The 14,431-nt window shown below is 43.5% G+C and overlaps 1 protein-coding gene across 1 annotated transcript in view; it reads left to right on the forward strand.

Moving 5' to 3' along the window:
- Window positions 1-11,956, forward strand: part of LOC126199397 (semaphorin-2A-like) — a 1,365,238-nt gene extending 1,353,282 nt beyond the window's left edge. The window contains exon 11 of the mRNA XM_049936316.1: window positions 11,804-11,956. Within this exon, the coding sequence (XP_049792273.1) occupies window positions 11,804-11,956 (153 nt within the window). The remainder of the gene's footprint in view (window positions 1-11,803) is intronic.
- Window positions 11,957-14,431: the final 2,475 nt, after the last annotated feature.

Here is a 14,431-nt window from a genome sequence, read left to right on the forward strand (position 1 = left end):
GTCCGGACGAATCGTTCCGCGGCACCGTTTGACTGAGGCGAAAACGGCGCGGACGTCAGATGTTGAATACCATTGGCCTTGCAGAAGGACTGAAATTCTGCGGACATGAATTGTGGGCCATTGTCGGAAACAATAGTCTGCGGAAGACCTTCAATGCAAAAGATAGCAGATAAGGCTTGGATTGTGGCAGAAGACGTCGTGGAAGACATCCGGACAACAGAAAGAAAATTACTGAAAGCATCGACCACAACCAACCAACGAGCATTCCAGAATGGACCAGCAAAATCGATGTGCAAGCGTTGCCAAGGGGAAGTGGCTTTCGGCCGTGCAAAGAATTTCCGCGGCGGTGCGGATTGTTGTTCGGCACACGCCACGCAAGAGGAGCACATATTCGTAATCGCAGCATCGATTCCGAACCAAGTACAGTGCTGACGAGCAAGTTGTTTCGTACGCACTATACCCCAATGTCCGTGGTGAAGAAGCCGTAAGACAGAGGACTGTAACGAACGTGGGACCACGACTCGGGACTGATCATTATCAGAACGCAACAACAAAACACCACGTCGTACAAAAAGTCTCTCCTTGTGAGCAAAAAATCGGCGAACCAGCGGATCCTCGATCCGTGACTTGGACAAGGGCCATTGCGTAGCAACAAAACGCAAAACGGGAGCAAGGACAGGGTCAGCAGTCGTGGCTGTAGCGACACGACGAAAATCAATCGGAAACGATGCGACCACGTCATCGGTTTCCGCATCAATGAACATGCAAGCAAGTTCGGAAGAATCGAATGCTTTATCCTCAGCAACAGGCAAACGGGACAACGCATCAGCGTTTCCGTGCTTAGCAGTGGACCGATACAAAATATCGTAGCGGTACTGCGAGAGGAAAAGAGACCAGCGAATGAATTTCTGCTCCGTACTCGGAGGTACCGGCTTGTTCGGATGAAAAAGCGATGTCAAAGGTTTGTGGTCCGTGATGATGGTAAAGTGACGACCATACAAGAAATCGTGAAACTTAGTAACACCAAACACGAGAGCTAAAGCCTCTTTCTCTATCTGTGAAGAATTTCTTTGCGCAGATGAGAGCAATTTTGACGCAAAGGCAATAGGGCGATCACGCGATCCATCTTTGTGCGCAAGCACAGCACCGATCCCGAAATCCGATGCATCTACCATGAACAAAAGGGGTTTCTGTGGATCGAACGGCGTAAGGCAAGTATGTGAAAGCAACGCCGATTTCAACTGGCGAAAGGCGCGTTCGCATTCCGTCGTCCAGACGAACGGAACACCTTTACGGCGTAAGCGATGAAGCGGAGCTGAAATGGAAGAGGCATGGGGAACATATTTATGGTAGTACTTAATTTTCCCCAACACACTTTGCAGCTGTTGCAAGTTCTGCGGTGACGGCAAATCCTGTATGGCACGGAGGTGCTCTGGACTCGGATGTATTCCTTGGGCATTGAGGACATGGCCGAGGTAGGGTAAATCCCGAGCAAAAAACACACATTTGTCCTTCCTCGAGCGAAGACCATTTTGTCGCAAGACCTGAAATAATATTCGGAGATTTTGCAAATGTTCGGCTTCTGTCTTTCCGGAGATCACATTATCGTCCAGGTAGTTCGCAGCAGTAGGGACCGACGCACAAATACTTTGTAAACATTGCTGAAACAATGCAGGGGCGGATGCACACCCGAAAGGCAGTCTTTTGAAGCGATACAAGCCAAGATGCGTGTTTACCACCAAGACGCGCTGGGATTCTTCGTCCACAGGTATTTGCAAGTACGCATCTGCTAGGTCCAACTTTGAAAAATATTTTCCCGGGCACAGTTTGTCAAAAAGATCTTCCGGGCGGGGCAAAGGAAAAGTAGCAGTTACTAGTTGTGGATTCACAGTTGCCTTGAAGTCCACACAAAGTCTCAATTTTCCGGAAGGTTTTGGCAAAATTACTAAGGGTGAGGCCCAGAGAGAAGCCTGCACACGTTCAATTACACCTTGAGATTCTTAATCGTTTAATGTTCTTGCGACCTCATCACGCAATGCGTGGGGAACATGGCGCGCTCTGAAAAACTTCGGTTGCGCGTTTGCTTTCAGTTCCAAATGTGCTTCATAGTTCTTAGCGCAACCAAGGCCCGGTGCAAAAATGTCCGCAAATTCTTCACATAGACTAGAAACACTGGCGGAAGGCACAGTCTGAATCACTGAGAGGACCTGATTTACTATAGACAAGTTAAACAACTGAAATAAATCTAAACCCAACAAGTTCACTGCAGTAGAAGAACGAAGAACGTAAAATGACACAAGTTTTGTTTGTCCCTTGTATGTTGCAAGAAGGCTGCACTGTCCTAACACTGGTATTTTCTGGCCTGAGTAACTATTGAGCTGAACATGTGCGGCACGCAACGGAGGTTTGCCCAGTTGGTTGTACGTGTCGTGATTGAGCAATGAAACTGCAGCTCCGGTATCGAGCTGGAATGGTATCACTTTGCCTGCAAAGTCTAAGTCGACAAAAAGTTTATTGTCCCGCTGACGACAAAAGCGACTGTGTTGTGCAACTGGAACAGACACTGGGACAGAATCACGTGCGACGTGACGGGACGTCCGTCGACGTCGACGCACACTGTTTGTGGAATGAACACTGTCACCGGACGGGGTGGAATGAACTACATGAATATCCATGGGCGAAGGTTCACGAGCCTGAGTTGCCTTGGTTCGATTCTGGCGCGAAGCAAAGGGCCTGGAATTGGTGTGAGTGTCTGATCTGAGCTTTTTCTGGCAAACACTTTGGACATGTCCTCTCTTATGACAGTAAAAGCAAATAGCTTGGCGTGACGGGCAATTTTCACGCGAATGTCGAGTTGCACACCGCGGGCATGATTTCACTGCATTAGCTTGCTTACGCGGCGCACGTGTTTGCGAGCTAGGCTGCTGCTGCGCTGACGGGCGCGAGGGCCGCTGAGCGTCCCGTGCAGCGGGCCGGTTAATGTGACACACTGCCGGCGAAGTTGCAAATGAGTCCTGAGCAAAGTCAAGTGTGTCTTGCCTATCCAATATGTCTATCACTTGTTGAAGGGAGGGATTAACTAGTTTCAAAATCTGTTCCCGTATGCGAACATCAGAAACGTTCTGTGCTATTGCATCACGCACCATAGTATCTGAATAAGGAAGTCCACATTCGCATTCAAACGCACACTCCCTAGTAATTCCTTGCAATGTCGCAACCCACTCCCTATTAGTCTGACCGGCCGTACGTTTTGTACGAAAGAACGTATACCTTTTTGCAACGACATTTACTGTTTCCTTGAAATAGGCATCTAAAGCAGACAAAAGTTCTTTGTAGGACAGAGTTGCTACGTCGCGCCGGGGAAACAACTTCACTATCACACGGTAGGTGGACACACCTCCACAAGAAAGCAAAAACGGCTGCCGCTCATTACCTTGAATTCTGTAGGCGGCGAGGTGGAAGGCGAATTGACGGGACCACTCTTGCCAGGACTCATGGGTTGCATCAAAGGGTCTGAATTGAGGTGCAACAGCATGTTGTGGCTGCGGTAGCGATGAAGCGGCGGCGGCCGCATCGGTGTGCAGCGCACGTTGACCCTGGACGAGCTGTCCAAGAGCATCCAATAACGCCTGCGTCTGCTGATTCTGCAAGTGATAAAATTCGGACAGTACATCTGGAGATTGTGGCGAAGCCATGACACAAAGAAATTAGGGCAAAGTAAAACACAAGATCCTTTGTAGACTTGTCGCCATGTGATGTGTCGGCAGCTGGGCCAACACCTTGTAGATAGAGGTGGCTTAAAAGGCACGCTAGACTAACGCAGACGAGCGTGAAGTACTGGAACAGGATACGTAATTAATGCTATGAAGAAAAGTACGTAGCTGGTATAATACTTATCTTTAATCAATCATTGTGGTACATCGCACAAAGGAGACTTTAATTACAATCACTGTAAGGCTAATGGCGCCTTGCTAGTTCGTAGCCATTAACTTAGCTGAAGGCTATTCTGTCTCTCGGCTAATGAGAGAGAAAGGCTTCGTACGTCTAGTCGCTAGCTCTGTCGTCCGTACAACTGGGGCTGAGTTCGAGTCAGTCTCTCGAGACCTGCCTTGTGGTGGCGCTAGGTTTGCGATCACAGAGTGGCGACACGCGGGTCCGACATGTACTACAGGACCGCGGCCGATTTAAGCTACCACCTAGCACTTGTGGTGTCTGGCTGTGACACCACAATTCTTGTACAGGAAGGGCTGCCACGTTATATCAGAATATAAGATCGACAAAATTTAGATAGGATCGAATGCTTAGGGCTCTCTATTAATTCTTACTCGTAACTAATTTATTGATTTATCTGAATTTAAAATCCACTCCCGTAAACTTTCTTTATCTTTGACGGGAAATCTGAACATTTTTAGTTCAGGATTTGTCCGTCTACTCCTTCCACAGTTGATATACTCGCACGCCCTCGACATGACGACTCGATCCACTACCACCGGTATGTCAGAAACAGCTGTACTTCACAGACGCCAAATAGTGGAAAGCTGCATGCGTTCGGACGATGTTGCCACTTATTTCACAGAACGGAGTGCCATCTAGTGGTTGGTGCCACAAGTAAGGGTGTGACGCTGTTGCCGCCTGGTGGCTGTTCCCTGACAAGGGTTGCCTGCTAGACCAAACGATTGGGCAATCTGTTTCTTACGTGATCTGGGGTATCACGTAGCGAAGAGGCTCCAAGTGTGAGTGGGCCATCTGGCTGCCAGTAGCTGTCATAAATTACAGCGGCAGAGGGCGCTAGACGTACTGAGCTGTTGAAGGCGTGGCTCAGTGGACGCTCTCCATTGGGTCTACAGGACCTCACAAGACTGCTGTCGATGTCTGTCAGAAACTTCCAATTCCGTTGCCAACTTTGACGCTCGTGGGGTGATATCGATACGTGATACCACCGCTACAGCCGTCATGAATTTGTGGAATTATATGTTTGCCATTGGATGATTAGATTAGATTAATACTTGTTCCATCGATCATAATACGGCACTTTGTAGTCATGTGAAATGTCAGTTTAACAAAAAGTTTCCTTTTTATGACATGGTTCAATATTTTACTTCTCGTTTCATTTCATCTTACTTTTGGGTACATTAAAAGAATCAATTTTAGTGCTTCTTTGGCTTTATTCATTTCATTCTTTCTGATCTTGCTTTCCTTTCTTCTTCAGAGATTTTTGTTTTTTTTTCTTTTTTCTTTTTTTGCAGTTTCATGTTTGACTGTATTTTCTGTGATTTGGAGTTCTCTTAAGTCCTTCTCCATCTCTTTAAACAATCTTGATTGGTTTTTCTCCTGCAGAAGTCGTCAAAATTTTTTGTTAACCTATTTGAGTTCATTCTGAGAACGTGTCCATAAAAATCAATTCCTCTTTTCCTTATTGCGTCTGAGAATTTTTTTTTCATTTGGTAATGGGTTTCATTTTTGATGTGAATTGATTTGTTGTTGTAGAATTTGGGGCCAAAGATTTATCATAATGTCCTCCTGACTTCCTGCCTTCAGCAGGGCCATGGTTGGACCACGTTTCAGTTGCATATATGGCCTCTGGGTTACTTTACTGTATTATAACGTCTCATTTTTGCATTCCATGAGAAGGCCCTTTTTCTCGCGGGCATTTCTGCTGATACATTCTCCCACTTAAAGATGTTATTGTGCTTTTTCGTGTTTATCATCATCTTGGTCTTTTCAAAAGAGATTTTGTGATCCATTTTTTTCAGCTTGTTTTTGTAGTTCGAGATCTGTTCTTCGGCTTCTTCCCTCGCCTCGGCTAGTAGGATGATATCATATGTAAAGACTAGACAGTTGACTTTGATGCCTTTGTTTTTCGTTCCCAGTTTGGTTCCATTGTGAATCTTCGTGGTCCACTCTCTGACTACTTCCTCAAAGACGCAGTTAATAGCCGTTGCGAGAGTCCATCTCGTTGTCATACACCAGTTTTTATCCAAAAAGAGGTAGGGAGTTCTCCCTTAAATTTGATTGTGGAGCATGTGTTCGTCAGGGTCTCTCCGATTAGGTATGTGGATTTGTGGTTTAGATTTATATTCAGGGCAGGATCTTCCTTTCCTGAAACCCAGTTGTTATTCTCCAAGTTGAAGATATAATTGGAGTTCTACCCTGTTTAGTAGGATTTTAGAGAAAATCCTGTACGTGACATCTAGGAGTGAGATACCTCTTTAGTTGTTGGGGTCTGATTCGCATCCTTTCTTACAGAGTTGGTGGATCAGAGCTGTCTCCCATTCATCTGGAAGTCTTACATTTATCCAGAATTCTTCATACTTTGGAGACAGTCTATGGCATTATTTCAAATTTCTGCCGTGATTTGATATTCTCCCGAGGCTTTATAGTTTTTGAGATCTGCGGACACTGTCTGTAGTTTCTCGGTGAATGGAAGTTCAGTGTTGGTTATGTTGAGGTTTTAAAGTCTTAGGCCCTTCACAGTTGAGAAGATTTCTGAAATATTCTGCCAATATTTTGCAATCATCACTGTTGTTGTGGGCAATATTTCCGAGTTTTTCTTGGAGCTGTAGGTGCAATGGACAGTATTTAATTATTTTTTATTAAAAAGTTTTATAAAAGTTCTTCGTTGATCTGAAAGAGTTGGTCTTCCTGAGCTTCTTTTCATTCTTCTGACATTTTTGCTCACTAATTTTCTTATATATAAGGAGTTTTGTCTGTTATGTACATTTTTCTCGATTGCCACTGTTCCCTTGCTTCTCTCCTTAGTTCAACGTCATTGTCACATTGTCCTGTACACTATGCATGGCTTTGGTTATGAGATCTAACTATTCGACTTTGCTGCTTGGGCTTTCTCTTACTTGATTGCAGTTTTAATTTTATATGTCTTCAGTTGTGAGGGGAAACTTCTTTCAGTTTATTATCTTTTCTGGATCGTAATGTCTTCCTTTGGGGTTGCTTGTTACAGTTTTCCTTCTGGGATGATTTTCAGTCGTATTTTGGAAAGGTAGCGATAAGAATTAGTTGGCTCCTCTGAGTTGACATTTTATATTAATTTATAGAACTTTAGTTTGATTGTCTTGTGATCTAGATGGAATTCATCTAGATAGGGCTTTGGTGAGACCCCTGTTTCCTATTTTGAGGTAGTTTTTTAAAGGCTGTGAATTTCAGGAGCATGTGTTCTTGTCATAATCAGTCTGATGCCATTTTGGATAGTTCTGTTATGTGCTCTGTGGTTTCCAACTTTTTTTAAATTTCTCTTCTTTCTCCATCTGAGCATTGAAATCCCCCCATAAGTAGGGCTTCGTGGAAATTTTTGAACAGCATCGTCCATTTGATCCTAAACTGGTCCTCTTTTTCTTGTCCTTTTTGTTGTCTTCATTTATGGGGGCATGTGCATACTGTGTTAGCAGATTTGAAGGTAAGTATGGAGAGTTTTTCAGATTGTGAATGGTAATGGAGTCCAAAATATTTTTGTCTATTATAAACCCAGTTCCAAGGCGTGGTGCGTTTTTCATAATTTTGTGGCATATCTTTCCTTTTTATCCTCATAAGCCTGCAGAATAAAAAGTATTTTCATCCATGACTGTGGTTTGTTATAGGGCCGTTATGAGAATCTCCTGTTTCTTGAGGGCGTCTGTAAGATGTTTCAGTTTCACAATTTTTAGAAGAGAAATTACGTTGAAAGTGTCTGTGTAACTTGGTTTTGTATTCTTCATCTTGTTGGAGGTTCCAAGACTCTCCAACTCATCTCTGTGTGATGCCACAGACTCGTCGGAATCTGACTGTCTGCTCGTGCACTTTGGATTGTCCACTTGGGGTAATTAATTTGACACCACACTCTTCCATAACTGACAATTTCATGTACGGGCTGGCTTTTATTATTAGAGCCACTGGTTTACAACCACGATTGTTATTCTCAGCCGCCTCTAATCTGGTGAACAGACGCTAACCAAAACGCGCCCTATCTGTTGAGAGCCGCCTTTGGATTTTGTTTTCTTTGTTGGTTTTAATGGTTGTAAAATTTCTAATTTATAGCTAACTAGAACAGAAGAAGTGGTCATTCATAAATTCTTTTACATTTTTCTTAAATGCTGGTTGAATATCTGTCAGACTTTTGTTTGGTCAGTGACCAAAGACTTTTGTGGCAGCAAAATTCACCCCTTTCTGTTCCAAACTGGGATTGAAACGGGAATAGTGAAGATCTGCCTTTCTCCTGGTGTTGTTGCTCTGCATCTTGCTACTGCTATTGATTTCTGATAGGTTGCTAAAAACAAATTTGGTAAGCGTATATACTGTGAAGCTACTGTAAATATCCATAGTTCCTTGAACAAATATCTGCAGCTATTTTTCTGATCACATGCGTTGTGAAATTAGTAGCTTTTTCTTTAATGGGGAATTCCCCAAGCATCTGATGTCTTATGAGAACAATGAATTAAACCAGTCATGGAAGCTGATTTGCTGATATACTTATCACTAAAATTTACAATAATACGAATAGCGTAAGCAGCTGAATTCAAATGTTTGAGTAAATCATTAGTGAGTTCCTTCCAATTCCATCTCTCATAAATGGACGCAACAAAAAATATTGAATATTATCCATTAGCTACAGATTTATGTTCAAAGTCTATATTTATTAATGGTGATACGCCATTTACTGTAGAGAATTCTATATACTGTGTTGTATCAAATTTTAATGAGAATCCATTTGCAGATAAATACTTAATAATTTTCTGGAACACATTATTTACAATTTCCTCAGCTAAATGTTGTTCGTTGGGTGTGATGCATCTTCGTGAACATAGAGTTGCAAGTCATTAGTATATATTAAGAATAATAAGGGCCCAAGACTGAACCCAGTGGCAAACCATTCTTCATAGTACCCCAGTTTGTCGGATTTGCTGATTTTTGTACATAATGTAATCTGATTATTTTCCAGTTACATATGAATTAAATCATTTGTGCATTGTCCCACTCATACCATAATACTTAAGCTTATGTAGAAGAATTCCATGATTTACACAATCAAAAGCATGTGTACAAATTTATATATGACTATAACAGAAAGCAGTCTTTTAGTTGTTACATGTGCTGATTCCTTGTGACTTTTGAAATGACTCGCAGCGGCCACTGAAATAGGTTTTCAGTGACGAACACACTTTTCATCAGCCTGGAAATGTGAATCGTCATAATGTGCGTATCTGGTGCTCAGAACATCCACACGATATCGTGGAACAAGTTCATGATTCGCCTTAAGTCAACGTCTTTTGCAACACAATCTGTTCAAACATCTATGGACCATTTATATTTCGACAGGAAGAAGGTGTGATTGGTTTCGTGTACCTGCAAGTTCTATAAAAATGGCTTATGGAACAATTACAGCAAGACGCTGCAAACTTTGTTTTTAGGGTCCCGTCTCTCAATGGGTGAAATATTGGAAAACCTGTGACTGGCATCATGCCAGTATCAACGTTGATAGCATGCAATAATCGTCTGTATTATCGATTCCCAGAATGAATGAAGTATCAGTATACATTATTAAGTTTGTATCGAACTCTCAGTGTGCGATTCCTACTTGCACCTGGCCAATTTTTCGACAACACAATGTTTCACTATAGTTTCATGCAGATGTTTTGAAAGTATCTCCATGCCGAAGTACCTCAGCGTTGGATTGGTACTGCTCCATCATTACTCTCCTCTCCTTCACTGTCCCTCAGAGTCACCTAACTGAACTCCAAGTGATTTCTTCTTATGCAAGTTTGTCAAACATTGTGTGTTCCTGCCTGCAATATAAATTCTAGAGGAGTTACAAGGAAAGATAATTAACGTGATCGCTGTTGCCGACCGTGACGTGTTGTGACATGTATGGAAAGTGTCTGACTGTCGTCCTACCATTTGCCGTGTCACAGCTGGTGGCCATTGGCGCATGCTGTCTGATGGGTGCGTGCGATAGGTTCCTTTCAGAGTATGCAGACACAATAGCGCATTTCTTAGCAACCATATACAACCGCTCACTTGACGAAAGGTCTGTTCCTAAAGACTGGAAAGTAGCACAGGTCACACCAATATTCAAGAAAGGAAATAACTCATTGAATTACAGACTCATATCACTGACCTCGATTTGCAGTAGGATTTTGGAGCATATACTGTATTCGAACATTATAAATCACTTTGAAGAAAATGACTTATTGATACATGACCAACACGGATTCAGAAAATATAGTTCTTTTGCGGCACAGCTAGCTCTTTATTTCCATGAAGTAATGGGTGCTGTCGACAAGGGATCTCCGGTCGATTCCATATTCCTAGATTTCCAGAAGGCTGACCTCGATTTGCAGTAGGATTTTGGAGCATATACTGTATTCGAACATTATAAATCACTTTGAAGAAAATGACTTATTGATACATGACCAACACGGATTCAGAAAATATAGTTCTTTTGTGGCACAGCTAGCTCTTTATTTCCATGAAGTAATGGGTGCTGTCGACAAGGGATCTCCGGTCGATTCCATATTCCTAGATTTCCAGAAGGCTTTTGATACCGTTCCTCACACTCGCCACTATTAATCAAATTGCGTGCATATGGAGTATCGTCTCAGTTGTGTGATTGGATTCGTGATTTCGTCTCAGAGAGTTCACAGTTCGTAGTGATAGACGGTAAATCATCGAGTACAGCGGAAGTGATACCTGGCGTTCCGCAGGGTAGTGTCATAGGCCCTCTGCTGTTCCTGGTTTACATAAATGATCTAGGTGATAATGTGAGCAGCCCCCATATATTGTTTGCAGATAACGCTGTAATTTACCGTCTAGTAAAATAATCAGGCAATCAGTCCCAATTAGAAAATGATCTAGAAAGAATTTCTGCATGGTGCGAAAAGTGACACTAAACAAAGTGCGAGGTCATCCACATGGGTACTAACAGAAATCCGATAAGTTTTGGGTATACGATTAACCACACAAATATAAGGGCTATCAATTCGTCTAAGTACCTAGGAATTACAATTACGAGCAACTTAAATTCGAAATACCACATAGAAACTCTTGTGGGGAAGGTGAAACAAAGACAGCTCTTTGTTGGCAGAACACTTAGAAAATGGGAGAAACCCACTAAGGAGACAGCCTACATTGCACTAGTTCGTCCTCTGCTGGAATATTGCTGTGCAGTGTGGGGTCCTTACCAGATAGGATTAACGGAGGACATCGAACAAGTACAAAGAAGGGCAGCTCGTTTCGTGTTATCGCGCAATAGTGGTGAGAGCGTCACTGATATGATACGCGAGTTGGGGTGGTAGTCACTGAAACAAAGGCGGTTTTCTTTTCGGCGAGATCTATTTACTAAACATCAATCACCAACATTGTCTTCCGAATACGAAAATATTTTCTTGACACCCACCTACGCAGGGAGAAATGATCATCATAATAAAATAAGAGAAATCAGAGCTCGAACGGAAAGATTTATTTGAGAGTGGAATGGTAGAGAAGTGGTATGAAAATGGTTCGATGAACCCTCTGCCAGAGTAACCATGTAGATGTAGATGTAGTTGGCGCTACCCGGCTGTGTGCAGCTTTACACGTATGTGCATTGGCTGTTGGACAGTAGAGTAGCTGAGTGACAAGATGAGCGTGAGTGCAGTGTGCTGAGGTGCAAGTGGTTGTCGTGTGTGGTCGCAGCACGAGTCACTGTTCGTGTCATGGCATGGGCGCGTGTGCGATGTGAGGCTGCGCGGCTGCACACCAGTGTACGTTGGTTGTAGGACACTAGTGTAGCTGAGCGCCACTGCAGTCTGCTGGTGTTCGTTGTGTGTGGTTGCAGCACGAGTCGCTGTACGTGTCGTCGGACGGCCGCGTGCGGCAGGTGGCGCTGCCCGGCTGCGCGCGGCTGCACACGTGCGCGCAGTGCGTGCAGGACCCGTACTGCGGCTGGGACGCGCGGAGGGCCGTCTGCGCCGCCTACAGGCCGGGGTAAGTACTGCGGCACTGTCTGCACTGGGCCACCACACGTACCACAGTCGTCTTATGTGAAGTCCGTTCAATAAATAATGCCCCATAATTTTTGTGTCTTAACCGTTTCACTACCATCGGAATGTATGGCCTCACAACAGGTTGTCAGAGAACCAGTGGGATTTCGCTGCCTGTTACGTCTTGGAACATCATAGATTAAGGGTTGACCTGTGACAGCAATCGCACAACTTGCGTACGGGCCGCTAGACGCCGCTGCGAGCGCTAAGAGTGCATTGCGCCCGCAGGCGCGCGTGTTGCGTACGGGCCGCGAGGTGCCGCCACGAGCGCAACCGTATATAAGTGCCGACGGAGTTCGGCCAGCTCTCATTTTGTTGGCATCTCATTTTTTGCCTATTCTCTTATTTGCTTAGTTGCTTAGCTCTTATTCTATTATGGCTCATGTTATTGTGCTCTCTTCCAGCCATTCTGATTGTTTTCATTTACTCCCAATTCAGAAGTGCTCATTTTGGCATTTCACTTTTGCATATTTCTGATTTTACTAATAATATGCTCCTTAGCTTTTTACAGTTGAACTGATTAACATAGTATCATGTACTGTTTGTTCATTTGAGCCTGTTCATATTTTGATGTTCTTTAAATACTGTAATAATTATCGGAAACATTTCTCCCCTTTACTTGTGTAAAGTATTCTCGATGTAGGATTTGTTCTGTGACACAGGTGTGAGGTTCTGAATATAAATTATATTCGAAACTGTGCTTCAAAAGGAATTTATTTTTTCAGTTCGTACTACATCAGACGACAATTTTGTGATATGAGGGAGAAATTTGAGGGGTGAACCCATGGAAATAGTGTTAAGTGATCCCCTTTAAAAATAAAAAATTGTGTGACACTGGAAAGAGGCCAAAATGAGTTCCTGTCAGTTGCACTCAACATACAAACTTTATTTATCAACACACAATATTACAACAAGGATGCAAAACACTCAAATCGACATCCTTTGATTAACGTTAGATCGGCTGAAGGCCACATTCAAAATCCAAGACACAAGGCTTAAGCAAAATTGAAATACAAGGTTCTTCTGGAGGTTTCACCCAAGAATATTTCCTAAATCTTCATTCTAATCGACTGAAGGCCTTAGCAATTTAATTTTAATGGAACTAGGCTGTAGGTCGCATATTAAGCAATAAGAGGAGTTTCAATCAAAAAGCAGAAGATTTTATCTTAAAACATTTCATGCAAATTGAGCTGAAGGCCCCATTCAAAACCATAACAATCCTATACCTTAAGGGCAAGCGAAGAAGATTAATTTAAGAGGCATTAAAACTTGGCTGAAGGCTGCTCACCAACAAATAATTTAACGGCTTAAGCCCTGGAAGAAGAGTTTCAATTTTAAAGGGCAGAAGGTCGAATCCTAAAACATTTCATATAAAATAAAGAATAATTATCTCATGCCTTAAGGGTTAGACAAGTACATTAATTTAAGAGATATTGATACTCGGCTGAAAGCCACACATAAACCAAATAACTCAAATCCAAACAGGGAAATTACTACATAACACACAAGGAACGGCGCTCAGAAGTTTCCAAGGGTCGGCCTGGGATTGTAACACTAACGCCCGTTTAGGTGACACAGGCAGCCTGTCCAACGACTTCTTATTGTGAAGGTAACCCAAACGACTGGAATCTTAGCCGACTTAAATACACACACGTTGTTGCTTGCGGGATGTCCCAAAAGTGACAACCAGGATCCAACGAAGAAATGTAAACAGTTGAGGCTCGATAGTAAGTTAAGTGAGGACTCAACTTTCACGTCGAAGATCGGTGGGCGACGAACTTCGTAGCACTCGCAAGCAGCACTCACAATCTAACCGCGCGTGCACGGCGACAGCAGCTCCAGCCGGCCTGCGCGCGACGAGGGCTTGGTTGCTGATCCACGCCAACCAACCGACTGGACTGCTGGTCCGTCTGCGACTGCTGCTCCGTCGCGACTGCACTGCTGGTGCGTCTCCCACTCACTTATTACCCGACACACGACGACCCGGAAATACTATCGGTCGCTCCAGAGATGGTATGACAGTGTGCTTATCGATACGCGCTGCTGCTGCCACTCACGGGCAAGTAAGGCAGGAAGTTAGTGACGTCAGTAAATGGAATAAGGAAACGAGGCGGCAATACCGTAATAGAAGGTGACAAACAAATAATGGGATGAACACGAGCCGTCCACGGCTCAATGTCTGTGTATGAGAGTCCCACTGGTATAAAATGCTAACGGTTTACAGAATTCTCAGTATTGCATATTCCACCTGTATGTTGTGCTTTTTCGTTGTTAACCATCTGTTCTACACAGAGGTGACAAGAATCATGCGGTGCCTTCCCATATGGTGTCAGACATCCTTCTGTCCGGCTTAGTTCAGCAGCTCAACGCGACATGGACTCAGGAAGATATCTTAAGTCCTCAGCAGAAATATTGAGCCATGC

The sequence above is a fragment of the Schistocerca nitens genome, chromosome 8, assembly GCF_023898315.1.
Source record: "Schistocerca nitens isolate TAMUIC-IGC-003100 chromosome 8, iqSchNite1.1, whole genome shotgun sequence".
NCBI classification, from domain to species: domain Eukaryota; kingdom Metazoa; phylum Arthropoda; class Insecta; order Orthoptera; family Acrididae; genus Schistocerca; species Schistocerca nitens.